This window comes from Nerophis ophidion, linkage group LG04 (assembly GCF_033978795.1).
Source record: "Nerophis ophidion isolate RoL-2023_Sa linkage group LG04, RoL_Noph_v1.0, whole genome shotgun sequence".
NCBI classification, from domain to species: domain Eukaryota; kingdom Metazoa; phylum Chordata; class Actinopteri; order Syngnathiformes; family Syngnathidae; genus Nerophis; species Nerophis ophidion.
The window spans coordinates 69295814-69315607 of NC_084614.1; the positions used below are offsets into that span (position 1 = coordinate 69295814).

The 19794-nt window shown below is 38.4% G+C and overlaps 1 protein-coding gene across 1 annotated transcript in view; it reads left to right on the plus strand.

Moving 5' to 3' along the window:
- castor2 (cytosolic arginine sensor for mTORC1 subunit 2) overlaps positions 1 to 19794 on the plus strand; it is a 34699-nt gene that overhangs the window by 9522 nt on the left and 5383 nt on the right. The window contains exons 2-6 of the mRNA XM_061898888.1: positions 3684 to 3754; positions 5743 to 5936; positions 7752 to 7884; positions 7964 to 8087; positions 8171 to 8281. Coding sequence (XP_061754872.1) covers positions 3684 to 3754; positions 5743 to 5936; positions 7752 to 7884; positions 7964 to 8087; positions 8171 to 8281 — 633 coding nt within the window. The remainder of the gene's footprint in view (positions 1 to 3683; positions 3755 to 5742; positions 5937 to 7751; positions 7885 to 7963; positions 8088 to 8170; positions 8282 to 19794) is intronic.

Genomic DNA, 19794 nt, shown 5'->3' on the forward strand with positions numbered 1-19794 from the left:
TGTCCAACACAACATTTCTATTAAAAAACAGCCGATTATAGAGATATAAATGCTTAATTATCAGATGTCTTCATTATTGTAGTTCACAGCATTTATAGAGATAATGATTAATTATCAGATGTCTTCATTATTGTAGTACACAGCATTTATAGAGACAATAATGCATAATTATCAGATGTCTTCTTTATTGTAGGTCACAGCATTTATACAGATAATGTTTAACTATCAGATGTCTTCTTTATTGTAGGTCACAGCATTTATACAGATAATGTTTAACTATCAGATGTCTTCATTATTGTAGTTCACAGCACTTATAGAGATAATAATGCTTAATTATCAGATGTCTTCATTATTGTAGTTCACAGCAGAGTCCAGCTGAGAAAGGACTCTTTGTAGTACTCTGTGTGACAAAATAATAAATACAGCCCTCAGTATGATGCAGTAAACACTATGGATGAGACGATTTGTACATTTCATATCATGGTTATTGTGACCTCAGTTATCATTAGTATCATGTTATTGTTGAATCAGCTTTATTGGCTAGGTGTATTTCACGCGCAATAAATTGGACTTGGTAGATTTTGCTCTCTTTCTACAATGTAAACGATTAAATTCAATATAAACAAGTCCTAAAATAACTGTGTGCCAGGCTAATATAACAGAGCAAAAGGATGAAGTGAACATAAGTTAGTACATTGACAATGACAGATTAGTTCCAGAGTTATTTCACAGCAACAGTTCTGACTCTGTAACTGTTTAGCTTTCATCAGTTAATAAGAAATTGTTCTTATGATGCGTTGTTTTGGCGTGCATTGATTTTAACTCACTTTTGTTTAATTAGTATAAATAAGGCAAAACCGTTTGCATTTGAATATTTTAGTTTCTCGGACATCACTCATGTGTTTGTACAAGTTTAGATTGGGGTACGACAATGTGACTTGTGGTCATGTTAGCATCAAAAGTAACTAGCGATTAGCACAGTAGCTGCTGTGCTAGGAAATGAGAAATCACCTCAAGTTAATAGCAGTGTATTAATCAATCACAGTTTTGTGCTAATTAAAATTTGAAATGGTAATACTAACCGTCGGGAATTTCACTGCGGTTTAGCATGAACACAGGCAATCCTTAGTCCTAAAAATAGTATGATAAATTGGTGTATATTAACAATAAGCACAAGTGGAAATAAAACAATGTTCTACGTAAGTAAACGTTTGTAAATCTACTAAAATATAACCAATTTAAGATATAGCAGAAAGTTAAATTACTGATTAGTTACTCATTTTATTATTGTATAAAAGTGATTATTTGCAGAATCGTTTTCAAACCAGTCTAAACCTCTCTTGGGTACTGAACCCATTTTAAATACAGTTGTACATATTAAGAACAATTACAGGCATACAGTATTGTACTTACAAAAGATGCAGTTACACAACATCACGTCTTGTCAAAGCACCTTCCTGTCAAATAAAAAGTGCATTACCTTATGGGACAACAACCTCTGCCTGATTCGTAGCTGCAGCATTTTTTTTTTATATAGGTAGCACCATCAAATTAAGAGTACATTTGCTACATTCACAAATATGCAAAGTAAACATTTTCAACACAACTTAAGTAAAAGTACAATTTCCAAAATGTGTGTCCTTTTCCCGCAGGACTGCAATTGTGGCCTTTGTGCCTGGGTGGTAAGTGAGGTCAGTAAATGACCCCATGTCTAATTTACATAATTGGCCATGTCATATGTGAGCAATCAACAGGAAAAGCAAAACAAATCAGTTTAGAAAAACTAATGAACCGTTTTGGTAACACTTGATTAAAGCTATAGGAGAGTCTTTTTATTCTCGGGCAGACTAGTGTGAGGTAGAGATGTGTAGAGTTCACATTTTAACCAATACCGGGATTGCGGGGGGTGCAGCAGCCTGTCTCAGCTGCATTCGGGCGGAAGGCGGCGTACACCCTGGACAAGTTGTTACCTCATCGCAAGGCCAACATAGATAGACAGACAACATTTACACTCACATTCACACACTTTGATTATATTGTTTTAATGCAACATTTAAAAATGAGCTGATTATCCTGTTTTCTTAGACATTTGAGTCCCATTTGCAATGCAGTTGCACTCCAACACTTAACAAGATGGCAGTACTGTATAGGCTATCTAACTAAAAAGTAGTTTTTTTCTAGGAAACTGAATGTAGCATGCTACAAAGTGTGTAAACTAGGGCTGCGAATCTTTGTCTGTCCCACGATTCGATTCGATTTAAAATCGTTTTTTTTTTTGTCAATTCAACACGATTCTTGATTCAAAAACGATTTTTTTCCTGATTTAAAAGGATTCTCTATTCATTCAATATGTAGGATTTCAGCAGGATCTACCCAGGTCTGCTGACATGCAAGCAAAGTAGTAGATTTTTGTAAAAAGTTTTTATAATTGTAAAGGAAAATGTTTTATCAACTGATTGCAATAATGTACATTTGTTTTAACTATTAAACGAACCAAAAATATGACTTATTTTATCTTTGTGAAAATATTGGACACAGTGTGTTGTCAAGCTTATGAGATGCCATGCAAGTGTAAGCCACTGACACTATTGTTCTTTTTTTTATTTTTATAAATGTCTAATGATAATGTCAATAAGGAATTTATAATCACTGCTTTGCTGAAATTAGAACTAATATTGATACTGTTTTTGATAACATTCATTTTTGTTTCACTACTTTTGGTTTGTTCTGTGTCGTGTTTGTGTTTGCTCAATTACTCTGTTTATTGCAGTTCTGAGTGTTGATGGGTCATGTTTGGTTTTGGAATTGGATTGCATTGTAATGGTATTGCTGTGTAGTGGTTTGTTGGAATTGATGGAAAAAAAATAGATTTAAAAAAAAATGAGAATTGATTCGGAATCGCACAATGTATTCGATTCGTATTCGAATCGATTTTTTTCCCACACCCCTAGTGTAAACTGTAAGTATTGTAATCATTACACACCACTTGTTTGATTGTAACATTCATCATAGTTGTAGTTTTCATTACCAGGTGCTGAGGTTTTGAAATCGCCATGTTAAATTGCTAATGTTGAAAGTTTTCTGTCTATGGCAAATCCAATCCGGGTAAACTGGCATCAAGCCAGAGCATTTTGGAAGAGTTGAGCCTTACTTTATGTTTGTTTCCTACCAAGCATGTTTGCTTTGTTAGTGTTGAAAATTGCAAACATTACTTTAAGGGAGTTTTGCTGAGTCTGCCCTTTGCGCTGCTTGAGTGATTGTTGCCTAAAGCCGGTGTCCAGTCTGCAACCGGACGTGATGTTACGTGCAACAACAGTATCGAAATAGGCCACCGTTTGATATTAAGTACCAAATTCGGCTCCCATCCCTAGTATGAGGTGTGTAAAGAAACAGCGATGTACAGCTTTAAATAAATTAACAAAAATTAACACAAAAACTAACCTATTCATTTGATACTTTTAAGAGATTTAAGATAGTGTTATTTTTTTACCAAGGAAAGTTTGTCTATAATTTGCAGTGTAATGGCACGCACCAACAATCTTTGACGGTCATTAACATTTATTTTTACAGTATTTGTACCCGATTCCGCAAATATATGCTTCTTGAAAGCAGTGCGTGATTTGTTTAGTAATCAATGTGCTTCCAACTTGTGCGGCCTCAACACCATGTTTTTGTCCACTCAGGTGCAAGTTTTTCAGCTTGACAGAGACTCCAGAGGACTACACCATCATCGTGGACGAGGAGGGCTTTAAAGGTGAGCTTCCTTGCACGGTCACCGCGGCAACCATTGATCGTGCTGGCGGGGTGGAGTCACTGTGTAATCCAGTAATGTTTAAACACACTTTGTCACTATGGTTGTGGGTCCAAGCTGGCACTGGGCTTGTTTGGCTGATTGAGTGAATCCACCATGTCGTTACGAAAGCCTTCTCTGGGCCTGAATATCCTCGGTTACCCCGGAGACCACAGCCAATTTGTTGCGTAACCGGCGCAGGTATTTTCTACGGGTGATTTAAGGAAAATACGTGAAGGGGAAACCTCCTCTGTTTATGAACTGGTGGATTGGATAAGCTTGATCCATCATCATTTAGACCCGTTATCATAAACGCTCACATACGCTACTATTTATCAAATGTTCCAGAATTAAATAAAGCCACAATTGTGTTTTGGAATATTGTCCAAAATCTAGGCTTAATGCTGGAATTTCAAAAGTGTTTTACTGTGAATTTGCTGTTTTCTGTGTCTTAGCTTTTGTGCTAGTGAGCTGGGTTTAGACTTGGAATTAGACGAACTTTATTGATCCACAAGGGAAATTGTTAGAAAAGACACGGATGGGAAGGATAATGCACACAAGGGTATAAAAAGAGTGCGAAAACAAAAGGTATAGATGAGACTAAAAAGCTACCAGAGTAGCATATGTGTGTGTGTTGATTGATTGAAACTTTTATTGGTAGATTGCACAGTACAGTACATATTCCGTACAATTCACCACTAAATGGTAACATCCGAATACGTTTTTTAATTTAAGTCGGGGTCCACGTAAATCAATTCATGGTGTGCGTGTGCGTTGTCTCCAAAAAGCACTACTGGGTACTTTATTTACTTTTTACATATAAACTGTAATTCATCACTTGTCCTATGTAATACAGTAGATGTCATGTATCGCAGACAACAACTTAACATTAAAAAGTAGGCCGGGAGGACACAAATGTTAGCGAAAATAGCATAGCCATGTGCTGTTTGACTTGGGCCAATTACAAATTTTGCTGGACGATATGTTGTCCCACAATTTATTGCAGATAATTATTATTGTAAGCATTATTTTGGACCGAACTAAGCACTAACGCAGGGGTTTTTAACCTTTTTGGCCTCAGGGACCAACTTTTACACTGCCACATTCTGTATTCTAAAGGCGATCTATGTCGTGTGCTACTCCAGTATCAATATGCGTTCTCCTGACCGTCAGCGTCGGGTTCAAAGCGATATGGCTCTATCCCTTGTTGCGGTTGGGCCTGGCCGAGCGGTCCTGCCTCCCCCTACGGCGGCAACGGAGCCTCTCACAGCATCTTCCCTATCTGAATCGCTCCCACTGCCCTCTTTTTTTTTTTTTTTTTTTTTCTAGTCCTTCATTCTCACTTTCCTCATCCACAAATCTTTCATCCTCTCTCAAATTAATGGGGAAATCGTCGCTTTCTCAGTTCGAATCGCTCTCGCTGCTGGTGGCCATGATTGTAAACAATGTTCAGATGTGAGGAGCTCCACAACCCGTGACGTCACATGCATATCTTATGTCTGCTACTTCCGGTACAGGCAAGGCTTTTTTATCAGCACCAAAAGTTGAGAACTTTATCGTCGATGTTCTCTACTAAATTCTTTCAGCAAAAATATGGCAATATCGCGAAATGATCAAGTATGACACATAGAAGACCTGCTATCCCCGTTTAAATAAGAAAATCGCATTTCAGTAGGCCTTTAAGATGTGTAGCAAAGCCTGAGGAAGGTGTTTTTTCCCCTCGTTTCATGTTTTGAAAACCTGGAACTTCAATAACAAAAGTGTGAGGGCCTTTTCTTTTAAAAGTGAGCGAAAACAAGTAAGAAAGAAAAACGTTATGATCATTAACGTAACTTATTGACACACATTACTGTTGGAACCTCATTAGAAAAGGTATATTTCAAATAAGAGGAGCAGTTTTAAATCTAGGTGCCAGGGATTTTTTCACAGGTTCCTCTTGTTCCCCCTCGCAGAGCTGCCAGAGTCGGAGCACATCAGCGTAGCCGATGCCACGTGGTTGGCGCTCAACGTGGTGTCGGGCGGCGGCAACGCCTCCAACTCGCAGCCCATCGGCGTTACCAAGATAGCAAAGTCGGTCATCGCACCGCTGGCCGACCACAACATCTCTGTATTCATGCTGTCCACGTATCAGACGGACTTCATCCTGGTGAGTGGTGTTTTTGCGAGGGGACATAAATACCTCAACATGGGGAACCTCGTACAGCTATGGGGAGAAATCCTCTCACAGCAAAGCCGCTGTGGCCACAGGGGGTCTCTTGATTGCTTTGCTGTATGTGGGGGAGTGGACCGTGTCACTGTTTAGTCTGTTACATTAAAGGGGATCACAAGCTTGCTGGAATTCCAGGACTGTTTCCTGTCTGAATAATGAATCATCAGAAAAACATTAGAAACCAAACTATTTTTAAAGGACTACAATTTTACTAACAAGTTCTCTCTATGTATTTGCTCCTGAAAAGTGATCTGTCAGTCATTTTAAATATCATTTGTTTTTGAATGTGTTAATACGTGTACTTGGAACGCCCCCTTTCTATTGCCAGACTCGATATGTCGCCCTCTCTTGATTTGACGTCATCTACAGAACTGGAGCCCATTTCCCCGCCTAGACAATGTGGATAAAAGCATGTAAAACTATTATTTTTAATCACTTCATTGCATGTTTTTGTTGTTCAAAACTGATATGGTTCACATTATGAGCCAGGAAGGACAAATCGCTTCCATAGACACCATAGTCTTTTCTCATGCTCCTTCAGCAAGAGTCTATAGGAAAACATCAGTAGAAGAGGATGCAAAATAGAATACTAGCAGCTTACCTTCTTTTTTTTCTTGTTTTTGATCACAGAGTCTGCAATTTTTCTCAGTTTTTCCACAAGTTCTGACTCAGTCTGACTCCCTTTGAAGGGGGCTTCTGATTTTCAGGATTGCATTTGGCTTTAGTCGTTCCCATTTTTCCCGCCCAAACCCTGTTTTCTTTTCAAGTCAGAATCATTAAAAAGATGGCAGTAAATTACTCCTCTTGCTAACAATTGCCATCATTTGGAAATATATGCAGGTTGACCCCTTCTTTAGTTGTATTGCTACAACCTGCAACAATGCATCTGGCAGACATATTTCATCATTGATTGATTGTTTAAAACTTTTATTAGTAGATTGCACAGTACAGTACATATTCCGTACAATTGACCACTAAATGGTAACACCCGAATACGTTTTTCAACTTGTTTAAGTCGGGGTCCACGTAAATCAATTAATTCCTTTTTAAATTCATTGATTTGGGATAAAGCAAGGAACTTTTTACACAAAGCAATTCAAAATGCCATCCAGCCATGATCTACCGCTTGTACCTTTCGGGGTCGTGGGGGTTGTTGAAGCCTATCCCAGCTGCGTTCGGGCTAAAGGTGGGGTACACCCTGGACAACTCGCTACATTCACACACTAGGGCCAATTTAGTGTTGCCAGTCAGCCTATTCTCAGATACATGTATTTTCAATTCAATTCAAAATGCTATACAGAAAATTAAAAGAAGGAAACTATTTTAATTAAAATCAGAAAATACAATCACAATTAATTAAAATTAATCAAATGCTGTTGATAAAATACTTTGTTGTTATACTCACAATTAAGTGTTTTCAGGCATCCGCACGCTAATCTGTTCAATGCAGCGACCAAGTGAATCGACAGGCAATAAAGATACTACGCAATGTGAAATTTCCTCCAGTCTTCTGTAGGTGACGTCAGCAAGCTGATGCAGACCTGCCGCAGCGTTTTGCAGCTAAAAGTGGACGTGTCAAAATGTGCTAAAACTTGTCTGAAAACCAGCCTAAAATCACTACTATGTCTTATTTAGGGAGAATTTGACCCGTAGACATAATTTTTAGGTCCAGAACTATGAAATAAGTGCCAATGTTGTCGGTATTAGCTTTAAACTTCTTGGCTTCACCTCATTTGGTTGGTTTGTCCTTAGGTCCGTGAGCGAGACCTGCCGATGGTCATGCACACTCTGTCTTCCGAATTCACTTTACTGCGGGTGATCAATGGAGAGACAGTCGCCGCACACGATCTGGGAGTGACAAATGGCTTCGTGAAGCCAAAACTCGGTAGGTCCAATCCAAACTCCACTGCAAAGTCTTCGCAGAGTTCTGTCAGCTCTTATTTATTTTTTTACCCCGTTTGCAGTCCCCCGTCCTATTATTCACCCGCTGTCCAGCCCCAGCAACATGTTCTGTGTGACCAGCTTAGACCCGGACACACTTCCCTCAGTCGCCACCCTCCTCATGGACGTCATGTTCTACTCTGCTGGGTGAGACTCCGCTCACCTTGGGTGCCTAAGTTGTCTGTTAAAATCACTTCAGTTGTTAATCAGCTATTTTCGCTCATTTTCAGGCCGAAGGAATCGGGAGCATCTGGCGAGGACGCCAGCCACATCCGCTTCTTCTCCTTTTCCCTGATCGAAGGCTACATCTCTTTAGTCATGGACGAACAGACCACTCAGAGGTTAGCAACTCACTTGGTAAAAAATGAATTATCTCATTTGTTGTTATTTTTTAATGGTGGAAAAACTTTGTCTGATCTTGTAATTTGCAATACTATACATTTTTACTGTATTAGAGCTGCCAAGCCTGAGTCACGCAATTTAACCCGTTCTCACGCCACATTTGACATTTCTCACGCTTACCGTATTTTCTGGACCATAGGGTGCACCGGATTAAAAGGTGCATTGCTGATGAGCGGGTCTATTCAGGTCTTTTTTTCATACAAAAGGTGCACCGGATTATAAGGCGCATTAAAGTGGTCATATTATGATTGTTTTCTAAATTTAAAACACTATTGTGTGGTCTACATAACATGTAATGATGGTTTTTTGGTGAAAGTGTTGCATAGATTGTTTTTACAGAACATTCTCAAGTAGCTTTCTGACAGTCGCTTCAGGATGTGGCGTTTTGTGGGCGGTCTTATTTACGTGGCTCACTTTCAACAGCGTCTTCTCTCCGTCATCTTTAACTGTGTGGCGTGCAAGGATGGGAGTGGAAGAAGTGTCAAAAGATAAAGGGAACTGTTTTTAATGACATTCAGACGTTACTTAGACTAGACTTAGACTTGGACTTCCTTTTTATTGTCATTCAAATTTGAACTTTACAGCACAGATAAGAACGAAATTTTGTTACATAAGCTCATGGTAGTGCAGGATAAAAAAAGCAATAAGGTGCATATATAAATAAATATATATATATAAAATACATAAATATATATAAATAAATGAATAGTTTACTGTACAGATAAATATATTGCACTTTTTCACATGCGTCCACGTTAATGGATGTATGTTATATTGTCTATTTTATTCCAGCGAATTAATCCTTTTTGGGGGGATTTGATGGGATAGTTTAATTATGAGTTCAAGAGTCTTACGTTCTGAGGGAAAAAGCTGTTACAGAACCTTGAGGTTCTGCTTCGGAGGCTGCGGAACCTCTTTCTAGAGTCCAGCAGTGAAAACAGTCCCTGGTGGGGGTGGGAGGAGTCTTAGCAGATTTTCTGAGCCCAGGTCAGGCAGCGGCTTTTTGCGATCTCCTGGATAGGAGGAAGAGGAGTTGTAATAATCTTCTCCGCCGTCCTCACCAATCTCTGGAGAGACTTCCAGTCTGAGGCATTGCAGGCTCCAGTCCAGACAGATGCTGTTGGTCAGCAGGCTCTCTATAGTGCCGCTGTAGAATGTGCTGAGAATGGGGGGAGGGAGCTGTGCTCTTTTCATCAGACGCAAACAGTGCATGCGCTGCTGAGCTCTTTTTACAAGAGGTCCGGTGTGTAGGGACCAGGTTATATTGTCAGTGATCTGCACCCCCAGGAACTTGGTGTTGCTTACCATCTCCACCGCTGTGCCGTTGATGTAGAATGGAGCGTGGCTTGACTGGTGCTTCCTGAAGTCAACGATGATCTCCTTGGTCTTTTTGACATTCAGGACCAGGTTGTTGGTTCTGCACCATTTAACCAGATGTTTCACGGATGAGGCCCACCACTGTCGTGTCGTCCGCATACGTCACAATGTGGTTAGTAGTGGACCTGGCGCAGCAGTCATGAGTCATCAACGTGAACAGTTGCGGACTCAGGACGCAGCTCTGGGGGGAGCCGGTGCTCGGGGAGATGACACTGGAGGTGTTGTTGCCCAATCTCACAGATTGGGGTCTGTCTGTGAGGAAGTCAAGCAGCCAGTTGCATAGGAGGTACTGAATCCAAGGGGGGCCAGTTTGCTCACCAAGTGCTGCGGGATGATTGTGTTGAATACTGAGCTGAAGTCCAGGAACAACATCGGCACGTGTGTTTCCTTTCCTTTCCAGATGTTCTAAGCTCAGGTGGAGTGCAGAGGAGATGGCGTCCTCTGTGGAGCGGTTAGGGCGATAAGCAAACTGGTATGGGTCGAATGTGGGTGGAAGTCTGGAGACAATATATTCCTTTACCAGCCTCTCGAAGCACTTCATTATGATGGGGGTGAGAGCAACGGGGCGGTAATCATTGAGGGAGCACCTTGCCTGGAATGTCATCAGGTCCCGGTGCTTTCCGGGGGTTCACTCTCCTCAGGGTTTTCCAGACATCCGCTATATCCTGGTTGAGGGATGGATTTTCTCGCCGAAATGGTGTTAAGTGCCTCAAACCTTGCAAAGTAGTTGTTAAGGTCATCTAAGAAGCTGATACTGTTGTCACAGGGACAGGGGGCAGCTTTATAGTACGGGACTTAAATCAATAACGGAGCAGCAAAATGGATGGATGGATGGATCTTGTCATCCGTGGCTCAATGATGCAACACCAACGCCAAAAATGTGTCCCGTGAAAAAACGTCTGACCAGAACCCTCTAATAACTAAATTTCCGTGGGTGAATTATGTAAACCCACTACAGTTTTTAGCGCTTTGATAGCTAGTCTACTGACAGATATGTTAGAACTTTACACTACCTTTTATATAAGAAATGGCAACAGCGGAAGATGAATGCCACATAAGAAGATAGAAGAAAAAGAAGCAGCTTATTACTACGGCGTCCACACGGACTACAATGACGGAGGCCCGCACATTTATAGGACTTATACAGATCCTAAATATACATCAGCAGGAACCAGAAGGTAAGAAAAGTTGGTTTTGCATAATATTGCGAAACAAAACATGTATTTTGCAGTCCTACAGGCAAAACGCACCATAATAATACTTGTATGTTTAATGCGCTGTCAATCCATCAAGCGGTGCAGCTTCATAGTTTACCGAAGTCGTACTAAAAAACAATTTGACAGATTTTTTAGCACTGTGTATAATGTTCTATATTCTCAATGGAACATTTAAAGTTTTGGTGTTTGTCATCTTGTAGTTTACACATATTTATTATGTATGACTGCCATCTACTAGTCACACTTAATCATTACACCACGTACTAAATAAAATTGCTTCAAGGTCGGTAAGCACAACCAGAATTATGCCGTACATTAGGTGCACCGGGTTATAAGGCGCACTGTTAATTATTGACAAAATGAAAGTATTTTAAATGTGCCTCATAATCCGAAAAATACGGTATACTGTATTCCCTATTCACATTTTTTATGATAATTAACTTTTGTCCTTGTGAGTTGCCGTAGTTAAAGAAACTGACTGCCTGAGATAACCAACCCATCAGTCCTGTGTGCCTTAATCTGACCAACCACGGAAGGCACCATGCAATATACACCTATAAGAAACAACGTAAGGCGGGTCTTGCCTGTGTTTTTGGCCAGCCGGTTCTGCGGGGAGAATTCTGTCATTGCTACGATCCGTGATGGTGTGAATGAACCATGAAAAAAGGAGTCAGAGTAAAAGAACATATGAACTGGATGAAAAGCGAGAGATAATATTTTGATGGAGAAGCACAATATTATATTAAAATTTCAATCAGACAGACATGAATGAGATTAGCTTTATGACACTAGTTGATGGTTTAATGAAAGACATTGGAGAAGTGGAATTGGCAAAATTAAGCAATGATATTGCAAAGGTTATGTGATAAGAAAAAAGTAGACGGGTGACTAGAAGAGTAGTGACTTGAATATCAAGAGGAGATAACCTCAAATATTCGAGAAGTTAAGATTTAAAATTTTCAGTTGTGAAAACTAAAGTCATGATTTTATGCAAAGAAAGGTTCTAAGGTTGCTCCAATTTAAACTTTATGGTGTCAACGGAAATGGTTCAAGTGTATAAAGGAGCCAACGTGGCCATACTGCAATCATGGTCAAAATTCTTTAGTCCCTTCCCTCTCTCCCCGACTGAGGCTGGCAGATACGCAGCCGAATCCAGCTCGATCGACTGGGCTACTCCAATAAACTTCAAACTTCCACAGCTAGGGGTTGAGGTGCTGGGACCATGATAGCTGAATAGATATAGACAAGCGTTTTATCAATAACAAATCACATTTTACATAGAAATTCAGCTATTTTCAGGAAGAAGTACGCCATGCCTGTGTACAATATCACAACAAATGGCAATCATTGTCAGTACTATCAGAAAACAAAGACTAAAACAAACTACAACCAACACTAACAGTGGTTATACTGGTGAAAAACAGTAGAGCATGCTTAGCAGCCTAATGCACGCCCAGAACTAAAGAGGAGACATTTTACCAAGGTATGCCTATAAGCTACACGAATGAGGAATTATTTTGTCATGTGATTTGGCTGTCTCTATATGTTTCACATTGCCATGATGAAAGCCGTGCTAATGTTGGAACACATTTCCTCAGAGTATTAGAATGTTGAGAACAAAATAGGCACTGACACTACCCATGTCCACGGAGGTTTTATTTGTAGAAAATATATTTTGCGCTGTCAGTTCGAACTAGGGCTGGGCGATATTGCCTTTTTTATAACGCGATATTTTTAAGCCATATCGCGATATACGATATATATTTCGATATTTTGCCTTGGCCTTGAATGAACACTTGATGCATGTAATCACAGCAGTATGATGATTATGTGTCTATATTAAAACATTCTTCTTCATACTGCATTCATATATGCTCATTTTAAACTTTCATGCAGAGAGGGAAATCACAAGTCATTTGACCAAAAGTGTATTTATTAAAGTTATTAAGCAATGGCACAAACATTCAAGTTATGAAATTCTCTTCATTCTCTAGCGAGTGACTTTTCAAATGATGCTACATATTAGCAGTAATGCTACTTTTTATAGCAACGCTCTCCCCCCCCACACTTGACAAATTGTCTGTTCAACGAGGGCGTGTATGTGATGTATGACGTGACAGTTTGACGTATGTAAGAATGTGCGCCTGCTTGTCTGTGAGGAGACACAGGAAAGAGCGAGGAGAGCCTAAAGTGTACGCCCGCAGCTAAAAGTCCTGTGTGAGAACGTATACGAATATTACGATATAGTCATTTTCTATATCGCACAGAGACAAACCCGTGATATATCGTATATATCGATATATCGCCCAGCCCTAGTTCGAACATGGGCATATACAGTATTTCCCCCGTTAGCCTATATGTCGATGTGTCATTCACAATCACACTAAGCATTCGTTGCACGAACATACTAGCTTTGATCGACATTATTATAGACTGTATTGGACAATATAGTTTACATACAAAATGTCCATTTCCATTTATTATAAATAATAAGAAAACGTAAATGCCTGACTTACTTCTCAAGGAGAACATTTGCAAGTTTGGCGTCAGATGAAAAAATCTTCTCCGCCTTCAATCGTCTCCATCTTTCAAAGGCATCTCCGATACAAATCTTCATTTTGTTCCTGGCTTCTTCATGAATAAGTTGAGAATCGTAACAACGCCTTTCAGATTTAGCAAGGTGTGACATGTTTAGTAACTTTACCAGTGGATGTGACACACTCACAGACTTTTTAATTGGTCAAACGGTGGAGGGTGGGGCATCGAAATTACAACAATAATATTTCGTTGCTGTAAATACAATTTTGAAATGAGCATAACTCGGCTAATCTGTTATCAGTTTTAAAGGTACTTGAAAAGAACATGATTTATGCATGCCTTTTGACATATCTGGGCCATTTAATGACATCACATGAATTTATTACATACTGTATGTCTCCTTTTTAATATTTAAGAATACAGTTTGATAAATATATTGACTGGTCCATCCAAATAAGTACATTTGTGGAGAAAAGTAAAAAGGTGTTAAATATAATGATGGCTTTAAGAAGTAAAGATTGGGGAGACAGACTGGCACTGCAAGCAATATACTTCACTTTAATTAGATCTGTAATTGATGATGGCTGCATCATGTTTCAGTCTGCTTCTAAAACATTACTTGAGAAAACAGACAGGATCCAATCACAGGATGTTATTAATGTTGTGGAGCTTGAAAATCAACCCCAGTGGCAGCGTTCCACTTTAGAAATGAGAAGAACGCAACTGTCAGCAGTTTATTAAGCAGACTTAAGAGTCCAGGCAAAGACATCTAATAAAAAAAAAAGTACTACCAAAATTGCCAAGAAAATAAAAAGATGAAGAGTTCTGGAAGGATAATAGGAGACATATGTACAAAAATTCAAATTAATATAGTTAACCCAACAGTTCCAATTCCTGATGTACAACAATGTATGTACGACAACCCAGACAAGTATGCAATTATTAAAGAATAGAAGTTTAAATCATTGTCGATAGAAAAATGTAGTGAGAAATAGTATTTAAAATATGTGAAAATATATACCGATTAGGGTTGTCTTGATTCCAATATTTTGGTACGGTACCAAAATGTATTTCGATACCTTTTGATATTTTTCTACATAAATGGGACCACGAAAAATGGCATTACTTAATTTGAAAAAAAAAATTCTTCGGGTACATTAAACATGTTTCTTATTGCAATCAAAAAACAATTTTGTCCTTAAATAAAATAGTGAACATACAAGACAGCTTGTCTTTGAGTAGTAAGTAAACAAACAAAGGCTGCTAATTTAGTCTGCTGACATATGCAGTAACATATTGTCTATTAGTTTGTCAACATGATGAGGGACAAGCTGTAAAAATGAATTATTAATCTACTTGTTCATTTGCTGTTAATATCTGCTTATTTTCAGTTTCAACATATTTTATCTACACTTCTGTTAAAATGTAATAATCACTTATTATTCTGTTGTTTGATACTTTACATTAGTTTTGGATGATACCACCAATTTGGGTATCAATCCGATACCAAGTAGTTACAGGATCATACATTGGTCATATTAAAAGTCCTCATGTGTCCAGGGACATTTCCTGAGTTTATAAACATTATATAATTTTTTTTTTTTAAACGAAAGATTTTGTAATGCTAAAAAATATTGATGTAATCATAGTAGTATCAACCAGATACGCTACTGTATCATTACAGTGGATGTCAGGTGTGGATCCACCCATGGTGTGTGTTTATATTGTGACGCCGGTGAGCTAGGGTGTGTAGTGAAGCATGTTTAGCTATTCCTCGTCCTGCAGGGATGATACTTGTAAGAAAGTTACTTTGTCACCATGGAGGCGAGGATTAGTGATTTAGAAGAAGCTAAAACACTTACTAACCAAGTCTTAAAGCACCTCTTCCTGAGGGCGTTTTAGTGTTATAAATTCACCTTTATTGTTAGTTTTTAAGCCAAAATGCGTTTGTTCTCCCTTTTCTGTCTACACCAGGGGTCACCAACCTTTTTGAAAAAAAGAGCTACTTCTCGGGTACTGATTAATGCGAAGGGCTACCAGTTTGATACACACTTAAATAAATTGCCAGAAATAGCGAATTTACTCAATTTGACTTTAATAAATAAATCTATATATATAAAAAAAAATGGGTATTTCTGTTTGTCATTCCGTCGTACATTTTGTTTCCTTTTACGGAAGGTATTTTTGTAGAGAATAAATGATGAAAAAAAAATACTTAATTGAACGGTTTTAAAAGAGGAGAAAACAGGAAAACAATGTACATTTAATTTTGAAACATAGTTTATCTTAAATTTCGACTCTTTTAAAATTCAAAATTCAACCGAAAAAAAAGCTAATTCGAATATTTTTGAAAACATTTAAAAAATTATTTATGGAACATCATTAGTAATTTTTCCTGATTAAGTTTAATTTTAGGATTTTGATGACATGTTTTAAATAGGTTTAAATACACTCTGCACTTTGTTAGAATATATAACAAATTGGACAAAGTTATATTTCTAACAAAGACAAATCATTATTTGTTCTAGATTTTCCAGAACAAAAATTGTAAAATAAATTCAAAAGACTTTGAAATAAGATTTAAATTTGATTCTACAGATTTTCTAGATTTGCCAGAATACTTTTTATTTTATTTTAATCATAAGTTTGAATAAATATTTCACAAATATTATTTGTCGAAAAAACAGAAGCTAAAATTAAGAATTCAATTAAAATGTATTTATTATTCTTTACAATAAAACAAATACATTTACTTGAACATTGATTTAAATTGTCAGGAAAGAAGAGGAAGGAATTTAAAAGGTAAATGTATTCAAAATCTAAAAATCATTTTTAAGGTTGTATTTTTTTCTCTAAAATGGTCTTTCTGAAAGTTATAAGAAGCAAAGTAAAAAAATAAATGAATTTATTTAAACAAGTGAAGACCAAGTCTTTAAAATATTTTCTTGGATTTTTAAATTCTATTTTGAATTTTGTCTCTCTTAGAATTAAAAAGGTCAAGCAAAGTGAGACCAGCTTGCTAGTAAATAAAAAAAAAAAAAAAAAAATGAAAGCAGCTCAGCTACGCCCCCCCGCGACCCCGAAAGGGAATAAGCGGTAGAAAATGGATGGATGGAAAGCAGCTCACTGGTAAGTGCTGCTATTTGAGCTATTTTTAGAACAGGCCAGTGGGCGACTCATCTGGTCCTTACGGGCTACCTGGTGCCCGCGGGCACCGCGTTGGTGACCCCTGGTCTACACACTGTGTCTGTTTGTAGGTACTCCGGGATTGTGCGCTGCCGAACATGCTAGTCTGCTCATTAACCCAATAATGACACAATGTGACGAGGCGCCGTCATGCCCGGAAATCGGTACATTTTTTAAACAGATTATAGTACCGTTTTTTTATTCATTAGGACTGCGATACTATACAAGTAGCGGTATCCCTTACAACCCTAATACAGATGTATATAAAACATACAGAACTTTGTTTATCCCTAGCTAGGTATTGAAACAAAGAACAAACACATCGAGCTAGTCCTCTTGTGGAAGGTGACCTGGCTAGCTTGTTAGCGCTACAGTGTTAGCATCGAAAGGAAACAGCTAAATGACACCGTGGTCTAAAATAACACTGTGTTACTAATGCAATTCCTTCTTGACTGCACTTAAATGTAGAATATATGTACAGTATATTATTCTGTTATATTATGTATATAATATATGGACTGGACTCTCACTATTATGTTAGATCCTCTATGGACTGGACACTCACTATTATGTTAGATCCACCATGGACTGGACTCTCACTATATTATACTAGATCCACTATGGACTCTACTCTCACTATTATGTTAGATCCACTATGCACTGGACTCTCACTATTATGTTGGATCCACTATGGACTGGACTCTCACAATATTATGCTAGATCCACTATGGACTGGACTCTCACTATTATGTTAGATCCACTATGGACTGGACTCTCACAATATTATGCTAGATCCACTATGGACTGGACTCTCACTATTATGTTAGATCCACTATGGACTGGACTCTCACTATATTATACTAGATCCACTATGGACTCTACTCTCACTATTATGTTAGATCCACTATGCACTGGACTCTCACTATTATGTTGGATCCACTATGGACTAGACTCTCACAATATTATGCTAGATCCACTATGGACTGGACTCTCACTATTATGTTAGATCCACTATGGACTGGACTCTCACTATTATGTTAGATCCACTATGGACTGGACTCTCACTATTATGTTAGAACCACTATGGACTGGACTCTCACTATATTATACTAGATCCACTATGGACTCTACTCTCACTATTATGTTAGATCCACTATGCACTGGACTCTCACTATTATGTTAGATCCACTATGGACTGGACTCTCACAATATTATGCTAGATCCACTATGGACTGGACTCTCACTATTATGTTAGATCCACTATGGACTGGACTCTCACTATTATGTTGGATCCACTATGGACTGGACTCTCACTATATTATACTAGATCCACTATGGACTCTACTCTCACTATTATGTTAGATCCACTATGCACTGGACTCTCACTATTATGTTGGATCCACTATGGACTGGACTCTCACAATATTATGCTAGATCCACTATGGACTGGACTCTCACTATTATGTTAGATCCACTATGGACTGGACTCTCACTATTATGTTGGATCCACTATGGACTGGACTCTCACTATATTATACTAGATCCACTATGGACTCTACTCTCACTATTATGTTAGATCCACTATGCACTGGACTCTCACTATTATGTTGGATCCACTATGGACTGGACTCTCACAATATTATGCTAGATCCACTATGGACTGGACTCTCACTATTATGTTAGATCCACTATGGACTGGACTCTCACTATTATGTTAGATCCACTATGGACTGGACTCTCACAGTATTATGCTAGACCCCCCACATCTGCGGTAATCCAAAGTTTCTTATTGTCATCCAACTGGATTGAGTTTTTCCTTGGCCAGATGTGAGATCTGAGAATACATATATGTATATAATATATGGACTGGACTCTCACTATATTATACTAGATCCACTATGGACTCGACTCTCAATATTATGTTAGATCCACTATGGACTGGACTCTCAATATTATGTTAGATCCACTATGGACTGGACTCTCACTATTATGTTAGATCCTCTATGGACTGGACTCTCACTATTATGTTAGATCCACTATGGACTGGACTCTCACTATTATGTTGGATCCACTATGGACTGGACTCTCACTATTATGTTAGATCCACTATGGACTGGACTCTCACTATTATGTTAGATCCACCATGGACTGGACTCTCACTATTATGTTGGATCCACTATGGACTGGACTCTCACAATATTATGCTAGATCCACTATGGACTGGACTCTCACTGTTATGTTAAATCCACTATGGACTGGACTCTCACTATTATGTTAGATCCACTATGGACTGGACTCTCACTATCATGTTAGATCCACTATGGACTGGACTCTCACTATTATGTTAGAACCACTATGGACTGGACTCTCACTATATTATACTAGATCCACTATGGACTCGACTCTCAATATTATGTTAGATCCTCTATGGACTGGACTATCACTATTATGTTGGATCCACTATGGACTGGACTCTCACTATTATGTTAGATCCTCTATGGACTGGACTCTCACTATCATGTTAGATCCACTATGGACTGGACTCTCACTATTATGTTAGAACCACTATGGACTGGACTCTCACTATATTATACTAGATCCACTATGGACTCGACTCTCAATATTATGTTAGATCAAATATGGACTGGACTATCACTATTATGTTGGATCCACTATGGACTGGACTCTCACTATTATGTTAGATCCTCTATGGACTGGACTCTCACTATTCTGTTAGATCCTCTATGGACTGGACTCTCACTATTATGTTAGATCCACTATGGACTGGACTCTCACTATTATGTTAGATCCACTATGGACTGGACTCTCACTATTATGTTAGATCCACTATGGACTGGACTCTCACTATTATGTTAGATCCACCATGGACTGGACTCTCACTATTATGTTAGATCCACCATGGACTGGACTCTCACTATTATGTTAGATCCACTATGGACTGGACTCTCACAATATTATGCTAGATCCACTATGGACTGGACTCTCACTGTTATGTTAAATCCACTATGGACTGGACTCTCACTATTATGTTAGATCCACTATGGACTGGACTCTCACTATTATGTTAGATCCACTATGGACTGGACTCTCACTATTATGTTAGATCCACTATG